A 26,640-nucleotide genomic window follows, 5' to 3' on the forward strand; every position below is an offset into this window, starting at 1 on the left:
TTTGTTTAAAGGTACACTGAACCCAAATTTTAAGCAACTTTCTAATTTACTCCTATTATCAAATTTTCTTCATACTCTTGGTATGTTTATTTGAAAGCAAGAATGTAAGTTTAGAGGCTGGCCCATTTTTGGTGAACATCCTGGGTTCTTGCTGACTGGTGGATTAATTTAACCGGCCAATAAACAAGTGCTGTCCAGTTTACTAAACCAAAAAATAGCTCAGATGCCTTCTTTTTCAAATAAAGATAGCAAGAGAACGAAGAACAATTTATAATAGGAGTAAATTAGAAAGTTGTTTAAAATTGCATGCTCTATCTGAATCCCTTTAATGTTCGTAAATACATTTTAAAGGTATAATAAATGTAATATTACAATAACATTGACGATTTCCTTTTTTATATTACCCATTTTTACAAATTTATCTACTCACTATTCCAGATGAATTCTTTGATCCTCATAGTACATTTATTTTTCTTGTTTCATGATGGACAAATAGCTGCTCCAATGCCGTTCATGGCAGGGCTCAACAAACCCAAAAGCCAGGGAGCCCATGGCTCCTAACATTTTTAGTTTAGTTTAGTACAGTGATTTTTAACCTTTTTTTTGCCGTGGCACACTTTTTTACATTAAAAAATCCTGTGGCACACCACCATCCCAAAATTGTAAAAAAATCACACATTGTAGCCTAATACAGCATATATATATACACATTACACACAAACACACACATACTGTATGTATTGTGCTGTTATGCCATGCCTCCTACAAACTACCCCTGCACTGGGAGTAAAAAACAAGCAAAGTTTAAAAAATATGTCACACTGTTGTCAGTCTGCCGTGGCACACCTGAGAGGATCTCTCACGGCACACTAGTGTGCCACGGCACACTGGTTGAAAAACACTGGTTTAGTATACACACACACACACACACACACACACCGCTCCTAACAGTATGTCTGGCTCCTATATATTCTTACTGGTTTATGGTTTGATAGGCTGCATTTCTTCTCTTCTTCCGCTCACCAATCTCTGAATCTTACACCTGTTTTTATTTTTTTAGGGTCTTTGATCGAGCAGCTGACAGAGGAGAAATACGAATGTATGGTGTGCTGTGAGGTGGTACGTGTCATGGCTCCAGTGTGGAGCTGTCAAAGCTGCTACCATGTATTTCATCTCAACTGCATAAAGAAATGGGCTAGATCTCCTGCTTCACAAGCCGAAGGTCAGTGACATGTTGCCTTTTTTTGTTTTTTTGTTCTTTGCTTCATATTAACATATATTCTTTAGTTATGTTTTTGTTTCTGCCTTGATTTCTCATTACAAAAAGTTGCAGTGTTTTCCACAGGGCCTATTTAATGGACACATCACCTTGTTGGTTTTATTGACCATCCCACTAAAGTTAAAGGACTATTATGCATTAATAATTGTTAACAATTAATCTAAACATTTACTGTTAATTAGTATATATGTCCCAACGTAATGAAAATATATTATTACATTCGCAGTAATTTTTAAATTTACACTTACAGTTTCAGCCAACATTCAAAGCCGTAATCTTCCACCTTCAGAGAAGGGCAGAGCTAACTAACAGTATGCTCACGCCTTCCCAGCAACTCCCGACATATAAGGTCTGATATTTAAATTATCAGTTTATTCTTCCAGGTTCTCATTACACATGCGCAAGCCCTTAAGTGCACTGCTCGCCCGTGCATGGCATCCGCTTCGCGCATGCGCAATGAATGATAGACTGACGCGAATGGACAGTAGTTCAGCAATTTCCCTTAGCATTTATTCTTCAGTCCTCAGTTTAGCTGAAATATACCAAGTAGTGCCCTCTTTATGCTGAAGCAGCAACAAGTTCTATGACCCATTTGGTCGCAATGTGTTAGCACGCAACCATTGTGAAATAAACGCCTTACTTTGGTTTATTTACCTTGGGACTGTTACCCTATGGCAATATATTGACTGACAAATTACAGCAGGCAGGAAGAGTACAGAAGGTGGCATCATGACACACACAATAGATGGACCGTTTGTAGTTCAATAAGATCAGTAACAATTGGCATCCACAATCTTCATATCCCAAACGAAACAATTTCTTTTGACAGCTCTAATATGAAGGAGCATTTTATTGCATTCCTCACAATAGAGCTGACGTCACCGCCAATTAACTGATTGCGATGTAGATGCCGCCAACAGTGCTTAAGGTGAGCTGATGTCACCTCCAATGTAACGCAAGCACTCATGGATGGGTCGCTGTAGCTCGCATATGGAAGAGCGGCCGAACGTATTCTTATAAAAACTAAGGGCTTGGTAAGTAACCCAAAAAAGGAGAGATCATATGGAAATAAATAATAGGCTTTATTTTTTCAAGCTCAAAACAGCTACACTACATGTTCGAAACATACTTAATACAATCAAAATAAGAAAATTTGGGTGTATAATGTCCCTTTAAAGCCAGTGTTATTTTTTTTTTAAATGTCATGAAAGAAAATATTTGGGGTTTATGTCCATTTAAGCTAAAATCAGCTAATGTTAAATTGTTTTCTATGTTTGTCACACAAATTATCATTAAATCAATTTATGTTAAATTATGCAATTTATTTGTGCTTTGGATAGCTTAAGTAACATTTATAAATAACAGAAAATGTTATAATATTGCACAGTATTTCACTGCCGCCTCTGGCTACTTCACAATGCCATCCATCTGGCAACATTTTATATGAAAACTGAGATGTATCAGACATCAAATTTGGATATGTGGTTTTCTTTCCCAAATGCACAAGTTTTACACATACTACCTTTGCTGGGACTTCCGATTTCTGGAGTATATGTGGCTAAAATTTATTTTGAAAGTGATATGCAAGAAACTGCACAATGTATGTCGTTTGGTTAATCTGCCTCTTTTAGTTAAAATTTATAGGGTTTTATTGGGGGAAGCTTACAAATTAATATAATTATTGTTGGTAGGAAACAAATTTTATGCAGGTATTTTAAATATTTGGAATCAGCATTGGATGCGAAAGCCAATGGCACTCGTGGGAAATGTAATAGTATCTTAAAGGTATAGTTGAGACAAAACTAAATATAAAGCTCAAATCCTTTCAATTACTTGAGGCACTGAGTGGCTCATGCTGATTCTGTTGTGTAGAGAAAAAAATAATCAAGATTGAACAGAGCACGGCAGGCTGCACACTGTCCCTGGAGAGGGCGTAAGTAGGAGGATTCCTGGATGCTATCAGCATCCTATTCCTGTAAATCTATAAACACTACTCTCAGAAACACCCCCGTTACCTTTGTGTCCATTTTGAAATAGACACTGTTTCTCCCCCCCCCCCTTCTTTTCACTGGTAAAATAATGAGTTGCTTCTCATCTATGCCCAAAAGCATACTCTCAGGATATTTTGCACAACAGAGTGCCGACAGGATTTGTGGAGAGAATATGGGAGGATGTTTCAAATAAGATAGAAATAAGGGAATGAAAAGCAACCATATAATTAAAGGCAGGCAAAGAAAGAGGGTTTTAGTGGACAAAAAGACTAAGGTGAATGAAATGTGGTAAGATTTGATAAATCAACAAGGGTAAAAATAGAATTTCTTTCCTAAAATATGGTGAGTCCACGACGTCCTCAATTACTGTTGGGAATATCACTCCTGGCCAGCAGGAGGAGGCAAAGAGCACCACCGCCATTGTGAAATAAACGCATTACTTTGGTTTATTTACCTTGGGACTGTTACCCTAGGGTAATATAATGACTGTACTCTTCCTGCCTGCTGTAATTTGTCAGACACACACAATGGATGGACCGTTTGCAGTTCAATAAGATCAGTAACAATTGGCAGCCACAATCTTCATATCCAAACGAAACAATTTCTTTTGACAGCTCTAATATGAAGGAGCATTTTATTGCACTCCTCACAATAGAGCTGACGTCACCGCCAATTAACTGATTGCGAAGTAGATTAAGGTATCGCAGCAGCGCGGATAGGGATGCCGCAAACAGTGCATAAAGTGAGCTGACGTCGCCGCCAATGTAATGCAAGCACTCATGGATGGGTCGCTGTAGCCCGCATATGGAAGAGCGGCCAAACGTATTCTTATAAAAACTAAGGGCTTGGTAACTAACCCAAAAAAAGGAGAGATAATATAGAAATAAATAATAGGCTTTATTTTTTCAAGCTCAAAACAGCTACACTACATGTTCGGAACATAATGCACTCAAGATAAGAAAATTTGAACAGAGCACGGCAGGCTGCACACTGTCCCTGGAGAGGGCATAAGTAGAAGGCTTCCTGGATGCTATCGGCATACTATTCCTGTAAATCTATAAACACTACTCTCAGAACCCCCCCCGTTACCTTTGTGTCCATTTTGAAATAGACAGTCTTTTTTTTTTTTCTTTCCATCTTTTCACTAGTAAAATAATGAATTGCATCTCATCTATGCCTAAAAGCGCACACTCAGGATATTTTGCACAACAGAGTGCCGACAGGATTTGTGGAGAGAATATGGGAGGATGTTACAAATAAGATAAAAAATAAGGGAATGAAAAGCAACCATATAATTAAAGGCAGGCAAAGAAAGAGGGTTTTAGTGGACAAAAAGACTAAGGTGAATGAAATGTGGTAAGATTTTATAAATCAACAAGGATAAAAATAGAATTTCTCTTGTAAGATGTATCAAGTCCACGGATTCATCCTTACTTGTGGGATATTCTCCTCCCCTACAGGAAGTGGCAAAGAGAGCACCCACAGCAAAACTGCCTATATAGCTCCCCCCTTAGCTCCACCCCCCTAGTCATTCTCTTTGCCTACTCTAAGTAACTAGGAAGTACAGAGCGAGTGTGGTGACAAAAATGTTAGTATTTTATTTCTCAAGCAAAAGTTTGTTATTTTAAATGGTGCCGGTGTGTACTATTTACTCTTTGGCAGAAAAAGAGATGAAGATTTCTGCAAGGAGGATTATGATCTTAGCACTTTGTAACTAAGATCCATTGCTGTTTTCACAAGGGCTGAAGAGTACAGGAAAACTTCAGTTGGGGGAACGGTTTGCATGCTAAGCTGCATATGAGGTATGTTCAGTCTGTTTTTCTAGACAGAATGTGTTTATTCTAGAAAAGGCTGGCAATATCCCCATGGGGAAAGGGTAAGCTGTTTTCAGACACTTGGAATAGGATTTCAGCTTACTTGAAGGGCTCATTTGTTACTGGTGACACTGTTAGGAAAAAAAAAGAAAGACGTTTTTTGTTTGTTCAGTAAATGATGCAATTATAATGGTTTTTGAAGGGACTGAAGGGGTCATTGTGGCTTGTGTTAGTTTTTTTTAACCCACATAGTTAATTTAGAGACACTCAGGTGTTTTTCTAATAGGCCTCAAAACATTGAGTGAAGTGGGAGGGGCCTATTTTCGCGCCTCAGTTGCATTGTTTCTTTTCTTTAAGAGTCATCCAACTGCTTTTCTAGAGGTTCCTGCTATGTTTGAGGGCTGTAAAGGAGTTTTTCTCCAACATAGGTGTGTCCGGTCCACGGCGTCATCCTTACTTGTGGGATATTCTCTTCCCCAACAGGAAATGGCAAAGAGCCCAGCAAAGCTGGTCACATGATCCCTCCTAGGCTCCGCCTACCCCAGTCATTCTCTTTGCCGTTGTACAGGCAACATCTCCACGGAGATGGCTTAGAGTTTTTTAGTGTTTAACTGTAGTTTTTCTTATTCAATCAAGAGTTTGTTATTTTAAAATAGTGCTGGTATGTACTATTTACTCTGAAACAGAAAAGAGATGAAGATTTCTGTTTGTATGAGGAAAATGATTTTAGCAACCGTTACTAAAATCCATGGCTGTTCCACACAGGACTGTTGAGAGGAATTAACTTCAGTTGGGGGAACAGTGAGCAGTCTTTTGCTGCTTGAGGTATGACACATTCTAACAAGACGATGTAATGCTGGAAGCTGTCATTTTCCCTATGGGATCCGGTAAGCCATTTTTATTCACACAGTAAATAAGGGCTTCACAAGGGCTTATTAAGACTGTAGACATTTTCTGGGGTAAATCGATCATATTTACACATATTTAGCCTTGAGGAATCATTTAATCTGGGTATTTTTTGTAAAATAATATCGGCAGGCACTGTTTTAGACACTTTATTCTATTGGGGCTTTCCCTAATCATAGTCAGAGCCTCATTTTCGCGCCGGTATGGCGCACTTGTTTTTGAGAACAGCATGACATGCAGCTGCATGTGTGTGGAGCTCTGATACATAGAAAAGTCTTTCTGAAGGCATTATTTGGTATCGTATTCCCCTTTGGGCTTGGTTGGGTCTCAGCAAAGCAGATTCCAGGGACTGTAAAGGGGTTAAATATAAAAACGGCTCCGGTTCCGTTATTTTAAGGGTTAAAGCTTCCAAATTTGGTGTGCAATACTTTTAAGGCTTTAAGACACTGTGGTGAAATTTTGGTGAATTTTGAACATTTCCTTCATACTTTTTCGCAATTGCAGTAATAAAGTGTGTTCAGTTTAAAATTTAAAGTGACAGTAACGGTTTTATTTTAAAACGTTTTTTGTGCTTTGTTATCAAGTTTATGCCTGTTTAACATGTCTGAACTACCAGATAGATTGTGTTCTGACTGTGGGGAAGCCAAGGTTCCTTCTCATTTAAATAGATGTGATTTATGTCATAATAAATTTAGTAAAAATGATGCCCAAGATGATTCCTCAAGTGAGGGGAGTAAGCATGGTACTGCATCATCCCCTCCTTCGTCTACACCAGTTTTGCCCATACAGGAGGCCCCTAGTACATCTAGCGCGCCAATACTCCTTACTATGCAACAATTAACGGCTGTAATGGATAATTCTATCAAAAACATTTTAGCCAATATGCCCACTTATCAGTGAAAGCGCGACTGCTCTGTTTTAGAAAATACTGAAGAGCATGAGGCCGCTGATGATATTGTTTCTGAAGGGCCCCTACACCAGTCTGAGGGGGCCAGGGAGGTTTTGTCTGAGGGAGAAATTTCAGATTCAGGAAAAATTTCTCAACAAGCTGAACCTGATGTGATTACTTTTAAATTTAAGTTGGAACATCTCCGCGCTCTGCTTAAGGAGGTGTTATCCAATTTGGATGATTGTGATTATCTGGTCATTCCAGAAACACTATGTAAAATGGACAAGTTCCTAGAGGCCCCGGGGCCCCCCGAAGCTTTTCCTATACTCAAGCGGGTGGCGTACATTGTTAATAAAGAATGGGACAGGCCCGGTGTACCTTTCGTACCTCCCCCCATATTTAAAAAATTGTTTCCTATAGTCGACCCCAGAAAGGACTTATGGCAGACAGTCCCCAAGGTCGAGGGGGCGGTTTCTACTCTAAACAAGCGCACCACTATACCCATAGAAGATAGTTGTGCTTTCCAAGATCCTATGGATAAAAAATTAGAAGGTTTGCTAAAAAAGATGTTTGTTCAGCAAGGTTACCTTCTACAACCAATTGCATGCATTGTCCCTGTCACTACAGCCGCGTGTTTCTGGTGCGATGAGCTAGAAAAGGCGATTATTAGTAATTCTTCTTCTTATGAGGAGATTATGGACAGAATTCGTGCTCTCAAATTGGCTAATTCTTTCACCCTAGACGCCACCTTGCAATCGGCTAGGTTAGCGGCGAAAAATTCTGGGTTTGCTATTGTGGCGCGCAGAGCGCTTTGGTTAAAATCTTGGTCAGCGGATGCGTCTTCCAAGAACAAATTGTTTGACATTCCTTTCAAGGGGAAAACACTGTTTGGCCCTGACTTGAAAGAGTTTATCTCTGATATCACTGGGGGCAAGGGCCACGCCCTTCCTCAGAATAGGTCTTTCAAGGCCAAAAATAAACCTAATTTTCGTCCCTTTCGCAGAAACGGACCAGCCCCAAGTGCTACGTCCTCTAAGTAGGAGAGTAATACTTCTCAAGCCAATCCAGCCTGGAGACCAAGGCAAGGCTGGAACAAAGGAAAGCAGGCCAAGAAACCTGCCACTGCTCCCAAGACAGCATGAGATGCGGGCCCCCGATCCGGGACCGGATTTGGTGGGGGGCAGACTCTCTCTCTTCACTCAGGCTTGGGCAAGAGATGTTCTGGATCCTTGGGCGCTAGAAATAGTCTTCCAAGGTTATCTTCTGGAAGTGATTCATCCTGTTCCATTAAAAGAACGAGGGATGGGGTTCTACTCCAATCTGTTCGTAGTTCCCAAAAAAGAGGGAACGTTCAGACCAATCTTAGATCTCAAGATCCTAAACAAGTTTCTCAAGGTTCCATCGTCCAAAATGGAAACCATTCGAACAATCCTTCCATCCAGAAAGGTCAATTCTTGACCACGGTGGATTTAAAGGATGCGTATCTACATATTCCTGTCCACAAGGAACATCATCGGTTCCTAAGGTTCGCATTCCTGGACAAGCATTACCAGTTCGTGGCGCTTCCTTTCGGACTAGCCACTGTTCCAAGGATTTTCACAAAGGTACTAGGGTCCCTTCTGGCGGTGCTAAGACCAAGGGGCATTGCTGTAGTACCTTACTTGGACGACATTCTGATTCAAGCGTCGTCCCTTCCTCAAGCAAAGGCTCACACGGACATAGTCCTGGCCTTTCTCAGATCTCACGGATGGTAAGTGAACGTGGAAAAGAGTTCTCTATCTCCGTCGACAAGAGTTCCCTTCTAGGGAACAATAATAGACTCCTTAGAAATGAGGATTTTTCTGACAGAGACCAGAAAAACAAAACTTCTAAACTCTTGTCGGATACTTCCTTCCGTTCCTCTTCCTTCCATAGCACAGTGCATGGAAGTGATAGGTTGATGGTAGCGGCAATGGACATAGTTCCTTTTGCGCGCATTCATCTAAGACCATTTCAATTGTGTATGCTCAGTCAGTGGATTGGGGACTATACAGACTTGTCTCCGAAGATACAAGTAAATCAGAGGACCAGAGACTCACTCCGTTGGTGGCTGTCCCTGGACAACCTGTCGCTAGGGGTGACCTCCCGCAGACCAGAGTGGGTCATTGTCACGACCGACGCCAGTCTGATGGGCTGGGGCGCGGTCTGGGGATCCCTGAAAGCTCAGGGTCTTTGGTCTCGGGAAGAATCTCTTCTACCGATAAATATTCTGGAACTGAGAGCGATATTCAATGCTCTCAAGGCTTGGCCTCAGCTAGCGAGGGCCAAGTTCATACGGTTTCAATCAGACAACATGACGACTGTTGCGTACATCAACCATCAGGGGGGAACAAGGAGTTCCCTGGCGATGGAAGAAGTGACCAAAATCATTCAATGGGCGGAGACTCGCTCCTGCCACCTGTCTGCAATCCACATCCCAGGAGTGGAAACTTGGGAAGCGGATTTTCTGATTCGTCAGACATTGCATCCGGGGGTGTGGGAACTCCATCCGGAATTCTTTGCCCAAATCACTCAACTGTGGGGCATTCCAGACATGGATCTGATGGCCTCTCGTCAGAACTTCAAGGTTCCTTGCTACGGGTCCAGATCCAGGGATCCCAAGGCGACTCTAGTAGATGCACTAGTAGCACCTTGGACCTTCAACCTAGCTTATGTATTCCCGCCATTTCCTCTCATCCCCAGGCTGGTAGCCAGGATCAATCAGGAGAGGGCGTAGGTGATCTTGATAGCTCCTGCGTAACCACGCAGGACTTGGTAGGCAGATCTGGTGAATATGTCATCGGCTTCACCATGGAAGCTACCTTTGAGACGAGACCTTCTTGTTCAAGGTCCGTTCGAACATCCGAATCTGGTCCTACTCCAGCTGACTGCTTGGAGATTGAACGCTTGATCTTATCAAAGCGAGGGTTCTCAGATTCTGTTATTGATACTCTTGTTCAGGCCAGAAAGCCTGTAACTAGAAAAATTTACCACAAAATATGGAAAAAATATATCTGTTGGTGTGAATCTAAAGGATTCCCTTGGGACAAGGTAAAGATTCCTAGGTTTCTATCCTTTCTTCAAGAAGGATTGGAGAAAGGATTATCTGCAAGTTCCTTGAAGGGACAGATTTCTGCCTTGTCTGTGTTACTTCACAAAGAGCTGGCAGCTGTGCCAGATGTTCAAGCCTTTGTTCAGGCTCTGGTTAGAATCAAGCCTGTTTACAAACCTTTGACTCCTCCTTGGAGTCTCAACTTAGTTCTTTCAGTTCTTCAGGGGGTTCCGTTTGAACCCTTACATTCCGTTGATATTAAGTTATTATCTTGGAAAGTTTTGTTTTTGGCTGCAATTTCTTCCGCTAGAAGAGTTTCAGAATTATCTGCTCTGCAGTGTTCTCCTCCTTATCTGGTGTTCCATGCAGATAAGGTGGTTTTACGTACTAAACCTGGTTTTCTTCCAAAAGTTGTTTCTAACAAAAACATTAACCAGGAGATAGTCGTGCCTTCTTTGGGTCCGAAACCAGTTTCGAAGAAGGAACGTTTGTTGCACAATTTGGATGTTGTTCGCGCTCTAAAATTCTATTTAGATGCTACAAAGGATTTTAGACAAACATCTTCCTTGTTTGTTGTTTATTCTGGTAACAGGAGAGGTCAAAAAGCAACTTCTGCCTCTCTCTCTTTTTGGATTAAAAGCATCATCAGATTGGCTTACGAGACTGCCGGACGGCAGCCTCCTGAAAGAATCACAGCTCATTCCACTAGGGCTGTGGCTTCCACATGGGCCTTCAAGAACGAGGCTTCTGTTGATCAGATATGTAGGGCAGCGACTTGGTCTTCACTGCACACTTTTACCAAATTTTACAAGTTTGATACTTTTGCTTCTTCTGAGGCTATTTTTTGGGAGAAAGGTTTTGCAAGCCGTGGTGCCTTCCATTTAGGTGACCTGATTTGCTCCCTCCCTTCATCCGTGTCCTAAAGCTTTGGTATTGGTTCCCACAAGTAAGGATGACGCCGTGGACCGGACACACCTATGTTGGAGAAAACAGAATTTATGTTTACCTTATAAATTACTTTCTCCAACGGTGTGTCCGGTCCACGGCCCGCCCTGGTTTTTTAATCAGGTCTGATGATTTATTTTCTTTAACTACAGTCACCACGGTATCATATGGTTTCTCCTATGCAAATATTCCTCCTTAACGTCGGTCGAATGACTGGGGTAGGCGGAGCCTAGGAGGGATCATGTGACCAGCTTTGCTGGGCTCTTTGCCATTTCCTGTTGGGGAAGAGAATATCCCACAAGTAAGGATGACGCCGTGGACCGGACACACCGTTGGAGAAAGTAATTTATCAGGTAAACATAAATTCTGTTTTTCCCCCACAAATCGTTCTGAAGGGCAGGTAGGCGCCACAGCAGAGCTGTAGCAAGGTGCTGAAAGTCTTTTTTACCGGTTTTGACGTTTTTTCAATCCGGTTTTGCCATTAAGGGGTTAATTGTTTATTTGCATAGTTGTGCAAAGTTACTAAGGCTGTAAGATACTTCTGTAAAAATTTCGTTAAGTTTACTGCTTTTTTACACTGTTTGCAGAACTTGTGCAGCTTTTTTTCTTTTAAAGGCACAGTACCGTTTTATTTCTAAGTGTTATTTACTTTGATTACAGTGTTTTCCAAGCTTGCTTGTTACATTACTAGCCTGTTTAACATGTCTGATACCATGGAAACTCCTTGTTCAATATGTTTGGAAGCCATTGTGGAACCCCCTCTTAGAATGTGTCCCAAATGTACTGATATGTCTATAAATTATAAAGAACATATATTAGCATTTAAAACTAGAGCAATAGATGATTCTCAGTCAGAAGTAAATGAGGGTTCGCCATCTAGTTCTCCCCAAGTGTCACAACCAGTAACGCCCGCACAAGTGACGCCAAGTACCTCTAGTGCGTCACATTCATTTACTTTACAAGACATGGCCACAGTTATGAATACAACCCTCACTTAAGTTTTATCCAAACTGCCTGGTTTACAAGGAAAGTGGGACAGCTCTGGGTTAAGGAAAAATGCTGAGCCGTCTCACGCTTTAGTAGCCGTTTCTGATATGCCCTCACAATGCTCTGAAGGGGCGAGGGATTTGTTATCTGAGGGAGAAATTTCTGATTCAGGAAAGACGCTTCCTCAGACAGATTCTGATATGACGGCCTTTAAATTTAAGCTTGAACACCTCCGCTTATTGCTTAGGGAGGTATTAGCAACTCTAGATGATTGTGACCCTATAGTGGTCCCAGAGAAATTGTGTAAAATGGATAGATACTTAGAGGTTCCTGTTTACACTGATGTTTTTCCAGTCCCTAAGAGGATTGTGAATATTATTGCTAAGGAGTGGAATAGACCAGGTATTCCATTCACTCCCCCTCCTGTTTTTAAGAAAATGTTTCCCATATCTGACACCATAAGGAACGCATGGCAGACAGTTCCTAAGGTGGAGGGAGCTATTTCTACTCTGTCTAAGCGTACAACTATACCTATCAAAGACAGTTGTGCTTTCAAAGATCCTACGGATTAAAAATTAGAGGGTCTCTTGAAGAAAATTTTTGTTTATCAAGGTTTTTCTCTCCATCCTATTGCGTGCATTGTTCCTGTAAAGACTGCAGCTGCTTTCTGGTTTGAGGCTCTAGAGGAGGCTCTTCAAATGGAGACTCCATTAGAGGAGATTATGGACAGAATTAAGGCCCTTAAGTTGGCTAATTCTTTTATTACAGATGCCGCATTTCAACTGGCTAAATTAGCTGCAAAGAATTCAGGTTTTGCCATTTTAGCACGCAGGGCGTTATGGCTTAAGTCCTGGTCTGCTAATGTGTCATCTAAATCTAAACTTTTAAACATTCCTTTCAAGGGTAAGACCCTATTCGGGCCTGAACTGAAGGAGATTATTTCAGACATCACTGGAGGGAAAGGTCATGCCCTCCCTCAGGATAGATCAAATAAGATGAGGGCCAAACAAAATAATTTTCGTTCCTTTCGGAACTTTAAGAGTGGTCCCGCTTCACCTTCCTCTGCTACAAAGCAAGAGGGGAATTTTGCCCAATCCAAGTCAGTCTGGAGACCTAACCAGGTTTGGAACAAGGGTAAACAGGCCAAGAAGCCTGCAGCTGCCTCTAAGACAGCATGAAGGGGTAGCCCCCGATCCGGGACCGGATCTAGTAGGGGGCAGACTCTCTCTCTACGCTCAGGCTTGGACAAGAGATGTTCACAATCCCTGGGCTTTAGAAATTGTGTCCCAGGGATATCTTCTGGAATTCAAAGACTCCCTTCCAAGGGGGAGATTTCATATTTCTCGATTGTCTGTAAACCAGACAAAGAGAGAGGCGTTCTTACGCTGTGTAGAAGACCTACATACCATGGGAGTGATTTGCCCAGTCCCGAAGGAGGAACAGGGGCTAGGGTTTTATTCAAACCTGTTTGTGGTTCCCAAGAAAGAGGGAACCTTCAGACCAATCTTGGATCTCAAGATTCTAAACAAGTTCCTCAAAGTTCCATCATTCAAGATGGAGACTATTCGGACTATTCTACCTCTGATCCAGGAGGGTCAATATATGACTACCGTGGACTTAAAGGATGCGTATCTACACATCCCTATTCAGAGATCATTATCAATTCCTCAGATTCGCCTTTCTAAACAGGCATTACCAGTTTGTGGCCCTTCCTTTCGGGTTGGCCACGGCTCCCAGAATTTTCACAAAGGTGCTAGGGTCCCTTCTGGCGGTTCTACGACCACGGGGCATAGCAGTGGCGCCTTATCTAGATGACATCTTAATTCAGTCGTCGACTTTCCAGCTAGCCAAGTCTCACACAGACATTGTGTTGGCTTTTCTGACATCTCACGGGTGGAAGGTGAACATAAAAAGAGTTCTCTCTTCCCTTTTACAAGAGTTTCCTTCCTAGGGACTCTGATAGACTCGGTAGAAATGAGAATATTTCTGACGGAGGTCAGAAAGTTAAAACTCTTATCCACTTGCCGAGCTCTTCATTCCATTCCTCGGCCATCAGTGGCTCAGTGTATGGAGGTAATCGGACTCATGGTAGCGGCAATGGACATAGTTCCTTATGCCCGTCTACACCTCAGACCACTGCAACTATGCATACTCAAACAGTGGAATGGGGATTATGCAGATTTATCTCCTCAACTGCATCTGGACCAAGAGACCAGAGATTCTCTTCTCTGGTGGTTGTCTCAGGACCACCTGTCTCAGGGAATGTGTTTCCGCAGGCCAGAGTGGCTCATAGTAACAACAGATGCCAGCCTGCTAGGCTGGGGTGCAGTCTGGAAATCCCTGAAAGCACAGGGCTTATGGTCTCGGGAGGAATTTCTCCTCCCGATAAACATTCTAGGACTGAGAGCGATATTCAATGCGCTTCAGGCATGGCATCAGCTAGCTGCGGCCAAATTCATCAGATTTCAGTCTGACAACATCACGACTGTAGCCTATATCAATCATCAAGGAGGAACACAGAGTTCTCTAGCGATGATGGAGGTAACCAAAATAATCCGATGGGCGGAGGATCACTCTTGCCATCTCTCAGCAATCCATATCCCAGGGGTAGAGAACAGGGAGGCGGATTTCCTAAGTCGTCAGACTTTTCATCCGGTGGAGTGGGAGCTCCATCCGGAGGTATTGGGGCACACCAGAATTGGATCTGATGGTGTCCCGACAGAACGCCAAACTTCCTTGTTACGGGTCCAGGTCCCGGGATCCCCAGGTGGTACTGATAGATGCTCTAGCAGTGCCCTGGTCCTTCAATCTGGCTTATGCATTGCCACCGTTTCCTCTCCTCCCACGTCTGGTTGCCAGAATCAAGCAGGAGAGAGCTTCGGTGATTCTGATGGCGCCTGTGTGGCCACGCAGGACTTGGTATGCAGACCTGGTGGACATGTCATCTGTTCCACCGTGGACTCTGCCAATGAGGCAGGACCTTCTAATCCAAGGTCCATTCAAGCATCCAAAGCTAACTTCTCTGCGTCTGACTGCTTGGAGATTGAACGCCTGATTCTATCAAAGCGTGGTTTCTCTGAGTTGGTCATTGATATCCTGATTCAGGCTAGAAAGCCTGTCACCAGGAAAATCTATCATAAGATTTGGCGCAGATATCTTTGTTAATGTGAATCCAAGGGTTACTCATGGAGTAAGATTAGGATTCCTAGAATTTTGTCCTTTCTCCAAGAAGGATTGGAGAAGGGATTATCAGTTAGTTCCTTAAAAGGACAAATTTGCTTTTACACAAACGTCTGGCAGATGTCCCAGACGTTCAAGCGTTTAGTCAGGCCTTGGTCAGGATCAAGCCTGTATTTAAACCTGTTGCTCCACCATGGAGCCTAAATTTGGTTCTTAATGTTCTTCAAGGAGTTCCGTTTTAACCTATGCATTCCATAGATATTAAGCTTCTATCTTGAAAAGTTTTGTTTTTAGTAGCTATCTCTTCGGCTCGAAGAGTTTCTGAGTTATCTGCTTTACAGTGTGACTCACCTTACCCAGTTTTTCATGCAGATAAGGTGGTTTTGCGTACCAAACCTGGGTTTCTTCCTAAGGTTGTTTCTAATAGGAATATCAATCAGGAGATTGTTGTTCCTTCTCTGTGTCCTAATCCTTCATCAAAGAAGGAACGTCTGTTGCACAATCTTGATGTGGTTCGCGCTTTAAAGTTCTACTTACAAGCAACTAAAGATTTCCGTCAAACATCTTCATTGTTTGTTGTTTATTCTGGTAAACGGAGAGGTCAAAAGGCTACGGCTACCTCTCTTTCCTTTTGGCTGAAAAGCTTCATCCTGGCCAGCAGCCTCCTGAAAGAATTACTGCTCATTCTACTAGAGCAGTGGCTTCCACATGGGCTTTTAAAAATGAGGCTTCTGTTGAACAGATTTGTAAGGCGGCGACTTGGTCTTCGCTTCATACTTTTTCCAAATTTTATACTTTTGCTTCTTCGGAGGCTATTTTTGGGAGAACGGTTCTACAAGCAGTGGTGCCTTCCGTTTAAGGTACCTGTCTTGTCGCTCCCTTCATCCGTGTCCTAAAGCTTTGGTATTGGTATCCCATAAGTATGGATGAATCCGTGGACTCGATACATCTTACAAGAGAAAACAGAATTTATGCTTACCTGATAAATTTCTTTCTCTTGTGATGTATCAAGTCCACGGCCCGCCCTGTCTATTTAAGACAGGTAGTATATTTTTATTTAAAAAACTTCAGTCACCACTGCACCCTATAGTATCTCCTTTTTCTTCCTAGCCTTCGGTCGAATGACTGGGGGGTGGAGCTAAGGGAGGAGCTATGTGGACAGCTCTGCTGTAGGTGCTCTCTCTGCCACTTCCTGTAGGGAAGGAGAATATTTCATAAGTATGGATGAATCCGTGGACTCGATACATCACAAGAGAAAGAAATTTATTAGGTAAGCATAAATTCTGTTTTTGGTTCAAATTGAAACAGAGATTTTTTTATGCAGTTCAGTACTATGTTAGAGATTGCATCTCGTTAGACAGCCTCTCAGACCCTTATTCCCATTGGACATGGGAACGGCATTAGAGTGCTTCCCCTCCGTTTAACAGTTGCTTGGACGCTTTAGTTATGGGGAGAAGTCTGGGATTTTTAGGTAGCTAAAATATTTTTTTTGTATAATATGCTACAGTTTATAATCTGACTGTAGGACTGTTGGCGGAATGAAGCGCGATATTTAGTGCACAGATCATTTCTTTGCCGAGGTTTTAGTTCCCACCTCCTTCCTTTCAAAAGTGGAGCGGCGCCATTTTGTGCCGTCTTCGTTCATTGTCTCCGCTTTGTCCTCAGACATGGGGTTGGAGCGGCGCTCATTATCCGTCCGGTTCATGTCCATTTAATAAGAGGACGCTGTTCAGTTATGCCTGCAGACCGGGAGAGCAGTTTTCAGGGCTGACAGCTATGTGCCTGGTATTTCAGTTAATTATCATTTTCAGGCCCCTGGGACTGCGGTTGGAAAGGTTTAGTCCCTTATATTGAAATTGTTAATAATTCATTTTAGCCCTCTATAAGATGACAAGAGTGTATGTGTATCTTATCTCTTTCTGCTGTTGAATTTTTACCAACTTTCAAGATTTAAAGTGACATTTCATTTCATTATAGAAGGGTTTATATATTATGTTCTGGTAATGTTTTTCTGTGGAAATGTTGATTATATTCCTTCTGTGTACTGTACATTTTGCCCTGTAAGGTTTGATATATGTTTATTGCCTCTTTAGTTTAGTGGTAATATTCTGAATTTGGCATTTTGGCCTAATACAGATTAGGGTCCATATTGTGACTTAGGGATATTTTGCATAATTTTGGAAACTGTATACAGGTAGCTCTCAGTTTACGCCGGGGTTAGGTTCCAGAAGGAATGGTTGTAAATTGAAACCGTTGTAAATTGAAACCCAGTTTATAATGTAAGTCAATGGGAAGTGAGGGAGTTAGGTTCCAGGCCCCTCTCAAAATGGTCATAAGTAACACCTAATACATTATTTTTAAAGCTTTGAAATGAAGACTTTAAATGCTAAACAGCATTATAAACCTAATAAAATAATCACACAACACAGAATATATAATTAAACTAAGTTAAATGAAAAAAAACATTTGCTAAACACCATTATAAACCGAATAAAATAATCACACAACACATACTTCATTTGCATTTTTTTGCAAACAGTTCTTTCTATGCATTCCAATCTGGACTGATTTATAGACAGGAAGATCTTGTTCCTTTGAAATCTGCTTGATAACTCAGGTCTGGTTAAACGGATTAATTTCAGCTTGCTTGGCTTTGCTGCAACACAAGTGGACAGCTCCACCTACTGGCTATTTTAATAAATGCACTGCTTCTCAATGCTTTTCAATAGCAGTCACATGACTGGAAAAAAAGGTTGTTATTCTGAAACGGTGTAAATTGAACCGTTGTAAAACGAGGACCACCTGTACATGTTTTGTTACCTTTGGGATTTGGAATAGTTTAACTTTTTTGTTACTCTTTTGGAGAATTAAAGTTAAATGTTTATTTTCAGCCATTATGTCTCCCAGGATGAGACTGTTTAGGCCAGTGTTTTTCAACCAGTGTGCCGTGGCACACTAGTGTGCCGTGAGAGATCCTCAGGTGTGCCGCAGCAGACTGACAACAGTGCAGGGGTGTTTGTGAATGAATGTCAATATGTCATGTATAGTTTGTAGGAGGCATGGCATGACAGCACAGTACAGTGTGTATATATATATATATATATATATATATATATATATATATATCCTGTATTAGGCTACAATGTGTAATTTTGTAAAATTTTGGGATGGTGGTGTGCCACAGGATTTTTTAATGTAAAAAAGTGTGCCACGGCAAAAAAAAGGTTGCAAATCACTGGTTTAGGCAATGCCACAGCTCTCTGCTTAATTGTCCCATGCCTCAATGGCATCACATGCAGTGCCCTGTGGTTCCTCTATATCTCCTGGAGGAGTGTATTTGCTTACAGACTTGTGGTTCAGGTATCTTCTGGGTATCTGCAGCTTTGTCCTTTTTTCTTACATACAGGGAAAATGCAAGAGGACATTTTACATTTTCAGATAGTAAGGTTTCTGCTTTTTTTGTTACTCAGATCGACCCCTCTCCTAGGCTGGTGAGGAGAATCAGCCAGTGGTTCTTGATGATGAATCTCAGATTCGAACAGTATAATTCCTTCATCTGATGCTGGAGTGGACTACTTCAGATGTACGCTTGCACACCTTGTGTATTGTTAAAGGAGGTTTTAGCTGCCCAGATGACACCGATACTCCTGTCGTCAACCCTTGGAAGTTTTGTAAACTTCATTAGTTTCTATGTTTTTCTTTCCTAAAGGGAAGTGTTTCTAGACGTGCTATGGAGATTCCACAGGGATAGGAGGGGATACCTTTCCCCCGGTCTCCCGTTTTTTTTAAAGGATTTTCCTGTTGCTGACTCCATTTTAAATGCATGGTGCATTTCGTAGAAGCTTTTCTTCTGGGGCTAGAGAGCCTCGACCCCTATGGAGGGTTGCTAGCTCCTTACAGGGTTTAATTGTTCTTTTAGAGCAATGCTTTGTCGTCTTAGACTTGCTGTGCTAGTCCGCTGATGGCTGTTGTGGCCTAGTGGTTAGCAAGCTTGGCTTGAAGGCTCATGGTTTAGAGCTCGAACCTAGTCATGGTCCTTTGTGTCCTTTCATTACTTTAACAAAGCAGCATATCTTTTGAAGCATTGTGGCTGATTTCTTGGTCAGAGGAGAAACCTACCTGTGGCTTAGTGGTCCAGCCTAGGTTTATAGCTCTGCAGTTGCAGCTTCAAATATTTTAGGTTTTCCTTAATTTCACGCTTCTGGTTTTTCCTTTCAAGGATGAGACCTTGTTGCATTTGGTCTGGCAGAATTATCCTCTGACTTCGGGAGAATCACATGTCAAGATAGTAAGACTAACGGAAAGTTTTTCTTTTCCTTTTCTGCAGGGTCTGTCAGGTCTTGGTATCCAACTCATTTTAGTTCTAAGATTTCCTCCCATGGGCAGAATTCTCCTTATAGAGTATCTGCAATCCAAGTTTGATGAGAAGCCTTTCTTGAACTGGGTTCAAGATCTTCATCTCTGGGAGTGATTGTTCCACTCTGGGAACGAGATCTAGGTATTTCCTCAGGTTCTGACCTTTAAAAGTAGTATCCATTCTCCTTTTGGTTCAAGAAGGGCCTGTTCATATTGAACATAGACCTGAAGGATGTGTATTTTTTGTTCCGATCTGAATCTTCTCATGTTTCTGAGTTTCGTCCTCTTAGAAGGACTTGTAGGTCTTGGAATATTGCAAGGGGGATTCTGGATCATATATAATTCAGGGATCAGCCTTCCTTCAAGCAAACTCTCTTTCAAGAGACCTTGTCCAGGCTTCTTTCCCATGGTTGGAAAATGATTCTGGAGAAGAGTTCCTTTGCTCCATCTGCAAGGGTGATTTATTGGGACCTTCATAGATTCCTTATCTAGAAGAGGATCTCTAACAGGGACCAGATAATCAAGGATTTTTCTTTTTTTTTCTCCCTGCAGTCTTCTGTCCGGCCATCAGCAAGCTCTGGTGGTCCGGTAGATAGCTTAGTCTTTTTGCAACCGGATGGTTGGGATGGTTGCCATGGACATCATTCCTTTTACTATTTTCTCTAAAATGGAGACTATCCGGATCTGTCTCAGTGGATAGATCTAGATCAATAGATAAGAGACTTCCTTCAGTACTGTTTTTTCTGGAGTTCCTGCCTCAGAGCGCATGCTTCTGGAGACATTCCTAAGTAATGTGGCAGCGGGCACCTACCTTCTGGACTGAGAACCAGTCTGGAACTTGCTTGGGGCACGGGGATTATTAATCTCGGAAGTGTCTGCGTTCCTCTTTTACAGTTGAGGGCGAGTTACATTGTTTTGTTGGCTTGGCCTCAGTTGTGATTAAATTGGCAATTTCTCTTCTATGACTTTCATAATCTACCAGGGTGGAACTTGGAGTTCCTTAGCCTTGTAGGAGGTGATTTGATTTGTTCAGTGGGCGGCAGCTCACAATTGCTGTCCTTTTCCTCCTTTTAGGGGTGAACAATTGGACTTATGAATAGCTAGATAATTCCCCCCGGGAAGTGGGCTCTCCGTCCGGAGGTGTTTTCTAGGTAAACCCTAAAATGTCGGGCTCTGGAGTTGGCTTCTGAGGGCGCTTTTGATAGAACGCCAAGCTTATGAGGGTAGGTTCATGGTCAAGTTGATCCACTGACCGCCTTTATAAATGTTCTGGCGTTTTTTTCTTGGGAATCAGTCTTGCATACCTATTTCCTCCGTTTTCTCTTCTTTCACGAGTCATTATTCGTATCAAACAGGAGAGAGTCGGTGATTCTAATAGCCCCTGCATGTTTGCAGGATCTGCTGTGCAGACCTAGTGGAATGGTCGCCTCTCCCTCCTTGGAGACTGCCTCTGAGGAAGGACCTTATGAATCAGGGTCCCTTCCTTCATTCTATTTTTATTTTCTCTAAAGCTGACTGCTTGGAGACTGATCGCTTAGTTGTTCTAAGCGTGGTTTTTATAACTCGGTCTTTTAGACCATGTTTCAGGCTTGCGGGCCAGTTACTAGAAGGATTTACCATAAGATATGGCATAAATGTCTTATTGGTGTGTTTCCAAGAGTTCCCTTGGAGTAGGGTCAGGATTCCTAGGAATTTGTCTTTTCTCAAGGAAGGCCTGGAGAAGGGGTTTATGGTCAGTACCCTCAGGGGTCAGATTTCTGCGCAAGCGTCTGGCGGACGTGTCGGATGTCCAATCCTTTTGTTAGGCCATGGTCAGAATCAGGCCTTTGTTTATATCAGTTGTTCCACCTTGGGATCTTAACCTTGTTCTTAGAGTTTTGCAACAGGCTCCGTTTGAGCCTATGCATTCCTTAGATATTAAGATGTTATCTTGGAAGGTTTTGTTTCTTGTTGCCTTTTCTTCTGCTAGGAGAGTCTCTAAACTCTCAGTGTTGCAGTATGATTCCCCTTATCTTTCATTCTGATATGGTAGTTCTGCGTACTAAGTTGAGTTTCCTTTCTAAAAGTTGTTTCAGATAGGAATATTAATCACTGGGAATCGCTAGGGTCAGAAAGCTATGGCTACTTTTCTTTCGTTCTGTCTGAAGAGTATTATTCGTTTGGCCTATGAAACTGCTGGACATCAGCCTCCTGAGAGAACCACAACTTATTTCACGAGGGCTTTTTCTTCTTCTTTGGCTTTCAAACATGAAGATCTGTTGAACAAATTTGCAAAGCTGCAGTTTGGTCCTCTGCATACTTTTTCTACATTTTATAAAATTGATTATTTGGCTTCTGCTAAGGCTTCTTTTGGGAGAAAGGTTCTTCAAGCAGAAACTGGCACTTTGAGAATTTGTCTTGTAATATTCATTGGGACACAGTATATCCTTAGCAAGGATATCTTAAGGGCAGGGTGCAGGCATTATTTATATATATATATATATATATATATATATATATATATATATATATATATATATATATATATATATATATATAATGTGTGTGTGAGAGATAGCTGGTTACCTTTTTAAATGGAGTCTTATTATAGGATTAACCTTTTTTTTTTGTGAGGCCAATAAGTTGCAGTATTATTGATCCTTGAGAATAAGGTGTTTGTACTGTGTGGGGCTGTAGGTTATATCCTTATTTTAATCCCTTTGAAAAGATAGTCCCTTATTAGATATGCATCTCTTCGACTGCTCTGAGACTGTTTCTGAGAGATCGGGAAGCAACTTATGAACGACTGCGTTGTTTCTTTTTACCCGACTCGAGACCTACCACTCTAAGTAATATATGGAGCGGTACTGTCTTGTGAATCTTTTTATGTGGGACTGCTAGAGGCTTTATGGTATAGATACCAGCCTGGATTTGCAAATTTTATTTTTGTTAAGTTTCATTTGAGCGCTGGAGGGAGAGACTTTCTTTGAAGACGTTATGGCTCCGCTTTCCCCTCTGAGGAGCGGCGCCATTTTCTCCTCATTCTGAGTTTGTCTCGGTAACCCTCGCTCCTCCTCGGACTGAGAAGGAGCGGCAGTTTTGTTTGCAGTGTCAGGGGTGATCTCTGTTTGAAATAACAGCCTGCTATTAGTTTTGTGTTATGGAAGCAGGCGCTTGTGAAAAATAAAGCCGCAACTACTGTTTACATTTCAGTGCATACTCCTTTTGTATCGTCTCAAAATGAGGCTTCTGTCTGCAAGTCCTTTTTATAATTAAAGGAGGTATCTTTTATGTTGCTAATACAGGAGTGCAGATGGGTACAGGCCAGTTCATAATTATTATTATTTGCGTACATGATCCTAAAGTTTTATTTCTCTTAAAGTGACAGCAGACATTTTACTCATGATATTTGTTCCTTTTGGAAGGAACTTTAAATTTATAGAAATATGTTTGCAAGCCTCAAGATGATGCTGTTTAGGCATGGCCACAGCTTCTCCTCTATCGTCCCAAGCCTTAATGGCCACACATATAGTGCCATGCGTTTCCTCTCAGTCCCCTGGAGGAGTTTAATTGCATACGGATTTGGATGCACAGGTATCTTCTGCGGTATCTGCAGATTTTCTGTTTACTTTCCTATGTTAAGGGAAAATGCAAGAGGAATTTAAAAGTCTCGGATAGCAGGTGTCTGTCCTATCTATGGCTGCTCAGGTTTCCCTTCCTCATAAGCCTGATGAGGAGGATGTGTCAGTAGCTCTGAGCTCTCAGATTCGGACAGTATAATTCTTTCATCTGATGCTGAAGTTGTATTCTTCAGATTTAAGCCTGATAACCTTCGTGTATTGTTAAAGGAGGTTTGGCTTTCCTGGGCGACTTTGATACGTCTGTCTTAGTTAATTTATTTAACTAAATAGTTACTTCAATCTCCCTTCCTCTGTGGAAGTGTTTTCTGCTACTGAACGTGCAACAGGGAATTTTGTACAGGAATGGGAGAAACCAGGGATACCTTTTTCCTGTCACTGACTCCATTAAAGACTCAAAGTGCACAGTGCCTAGAGTAGAAAGGGGCCTTCTACACTGGCTAAGAGTTCTACTACCCCTTTGGAGGATAGATGCTCTTTTAAGAACAAAGCTGGTGTTTTATTTGTAGATCAATGACAACCTGCAATTTGTATTGCCCCTGTGTCAAGTGAGGCATCTCATTGGTACAATGTCTTGTCTGATTCTATTCCTTTGGAGGAGTTCCAAGACAGAATTAAGGCTCTCAAGGTAGCCATTTTTTTATTTCTGAGAATCTAGGTCAGTGGATGTTCCTCTAAGCCCAAGCTTATGGTGCTCCCTACAAGGGTAAGGCCTTGTTTGGACCTGGTCTTGCAGATATAACTTCTGATATCTTGGGTGGTAAAAGTTTTTTTCTATCACAAGATAAGTAAGACAGACCTATAGGAAAATCTTCCTATTCCAAGCAGGAACAGTCCAAGTCTTCTTGGACACCCTAGCTTGTCTACCACCACTCTGCATTGAATGCACCCGATCCCGTCTGATCTCGGTAGTTAAGCAGGGCCAGGCCTGGTCAGTACCTGGATGGGAGAGCGCCTGGGAACACCAGGTGCGGTAGGCTTACTTGGATCTAGGAAAAACAATCGAAAAGGTCCACAGCTGAGTCTAACTCAGCATGTAGGGTTGGTCTCTGATCAGGAAATCTCTCTGGTGACTCAGTGTAAAGTCACAGGGATGCAACATGAGAGACCAGAGTTCAAGACCCCATGGGGGCATGACATGTGGCTATTAGGGACCGACTTTATCTGTTTTATCAAACCTGAATACTAGATGTCGCAGATTAGGAGATGTGGACATAGTATCTCAGTGTTTCCTATAGAATTCTTAATTTTTCCTCCCGGTGGTTTGTTTTTCTTTTTAAGATTATCGGCAGTCCAGATAAAGAGAGACTTTCCTGTTATGTATTCGGGTTATTTCCTCCCTGGGAGTGATAATTGTAGTTCCTATGACCTAAGATTCAGTTTAAATCCTTTTGTGGTTCCCAAAGAAAAAAAGGAACTTTTCAACCTATTTTAGACCTGAAGTGTCTCAACAATTCTTCTCAGGCTAGCATCCTTCAAAATGGAAATCTACATGACGACCATAGACCTGAAAGATGCTTACTTTCATGTTCCTATTCATAGGGATTATCATAAGTTCCTGAGTTCCTCTTTCTAGACAAACATTTTCAGTTTGTGGTTGTGATGCCCTTCTTGGACGACTTTTTGATTCAGGCGTCATCTTTTCAACAAGCATTCTGAGATCTTGTTGTTTTTTACGTTCCCTCAGGTGGAAGGGGAATCTGGAGAGTTCCTTTGTTCCAACTACAGGAGCAGTCTTTTAGGGACCATATTGGTTGTCTTATTTATTAAAGTTTTTCTCTCTTCTCGTCTCCATTGAGGGCTCTACTGTTATACATGCTCTGCCAATGAATTGGGGTCCTCTCAGATCCGTCTCAGAGATAGATCTAGGAGCAGTCTGGGACTCTTAAGGCGCAAGGACTATGGACTCTAGATGAGTCTGCTCTCTTCATAAACTTCTGAGTTGAGAGCAATTTTCAAGGTTCTGATGGATAGACATCATTTGTCCTTAGCCCAGTTTATCTGGTTCCAGTCAGACAATATCACCTCAGTGGCTTACATCAACCACCAGGGAGGGACTTGGAGTTCCTTAGCCATGAAGGAGGTGGCTCGGCTTGTTCAGTGGGCAGAAGCTCACATTTACTGTCTATCTGCCATCCACATTCTAGGAGTGGACAACTGGGAAGCGGAATTCCTGAGCAGGCAGACTTTTCTTTCCAGGGAGTGGGAACTCCATCTGGAGGTGTTCTCCTCTTAATCCTTAAATGGGAGGTGCAGGAGTTGAATCTGATGGCGTCTCGGCAGAATGCCAAGCTTTCAAGGTACGGTTTAAAGTCAATAGATCCACAGGCTGCTCTGGCAGATAGCTCTGGTGGTCCCTTGGGATTTCAGGCTAGCATACCTGTTTCCTCTGTTTGCTCTCCTTCCACGAGGCATTGCTCGTATCTAACAGGAGAGAGTGTCTGTGATTCTAACGGCCCCTGTGTGACCTTGCAGGATCTGGTATGTAGACCTAGGGGAAATGTCGTCTCTCCCACCTTGGAGACTGCCTCTAAGGAAGGACCTTCTACTTCAGGGTCTCTTCCTTTATCCAAATATCGTCTGAAGCTGACTGCTTGTAGATTGAACGCTTAGTTCTGTTTAAGCATTGTTTTTCTAAGTCGGTCATTGAGACTATGATTCAGGCTCGCAAGCCTGTTACTAGAAATATTTATCATAAGATATAGCGTAAATATCTTTATTGGTGTGAATCCAAGGGCTTCTCTTGGATTAGGGTCAGGATTACTAGGACTTTTCCCTTTTCTCCAGGAAGGTCTGGAGAAGGGTTTGTCGGTCAGTACTTTGAACATAAGCGTCTGGCAGATGTGCCAGATGTGCAATTTTTTTGTCAGGCCTTGGTCAGAATCAGCTCTGTGTTTAAGTCCATTGCTCCTCCTTGGAGCTTTAACCTTGTTCTTAAAATGTTTGCAGCAGGCTCCGTATGAGCCAATGCATTCCATTGATATTAAGCTATCTTAGAAGGTTTTTATTTCTTATTGCTATCTTTTCTGCTCGGAGAGTCTCAGAACTCTCGACTTTGCAGTATGATTCGCCTTACCTTATCTTTCATGCCGATAAAGCGGTTCTTCGTACTAAGTTTGTTTTTCTTTCTAAAGTTGTTTCAGATAGAAATATTAATCAGGAAATTGTTGTTCCTTCTCTATGTCCTAATCCTCCTCATAAGGAACGTTTGTTGCACGACTTGGATGTTGTGCGTGCTCGAAAATTCTTCCTACAGGCGTCTAAGGATTTTCGACAGTTTTCTGCCCTGTTTGGGAAAAGTAAAGGTCAGAAAGCTGCTGCTACTTCTCTTTCTCTCTACTTGAGAAGTATATTTCGTTTGGGTTATGAGACTGCTGGACAGCAGCCTCCTGAAATAATTACAGCTCATTCCACGAGGACTCTCTCTTCATCCTGGACTTTCAAAAATGAAGCTTCTATGGAACAGATTTGCAAGGCTGCAACTTTGTCTTCTCTGCATGCTTTTTCAAAATTTTATAAATGTAATACTTTTGCCTCGGCTGAGGCTTCTTTTGGGAGAAAGGTTCTTCAAGCAGTGGTGCCTTCTGTTTAGGCCTACCTGTCTTG

At 42.0% G+C, this 26,640-nt stretch overlaps 1 protein-coding gene and 1 pseudogene across 1 annotated transcript in view; both read left to right on the plus strand.

The window, feature by feature from the left end:
* Positions 1 to 26,640, plus strand: part of NFX1 (nuclear transcription factor, X-box binding 1) — a 588,547-nt gene that overhangs the window by 196,929 nt on the left and 364,978 nt on the right. The window contains exon 3 of the mRNA XM_053714588.1: positions 1,061 to 1,222. Within this exon, the coding sequence (XP_053570563.1) occupies positions 1,061 to 1,222 (162 nt within the window). The remainder of the gene's footprint in view (positions 1 to 1,060; positions 1,223 to 26,640) is intronic.
* LOC128661950 (uncharacterized) lies at positions 23,896 to 24,014 on the plus strand (annotated as a pseudogene).

Source organism: Bombina bombina, chromosome 5, assembly GCF_027579735.1.
Source record: "Bombina bombina isolate aBomBom1 chromosome 5, aBomBom1.pri, whole genome shotgun sequence".
Taxonomy (NCBI): Eukaryota; Metazoa; Chordata; class Amphibia; order Anura; family Bombinatoridae; genus Bombina; species Bombina bombina.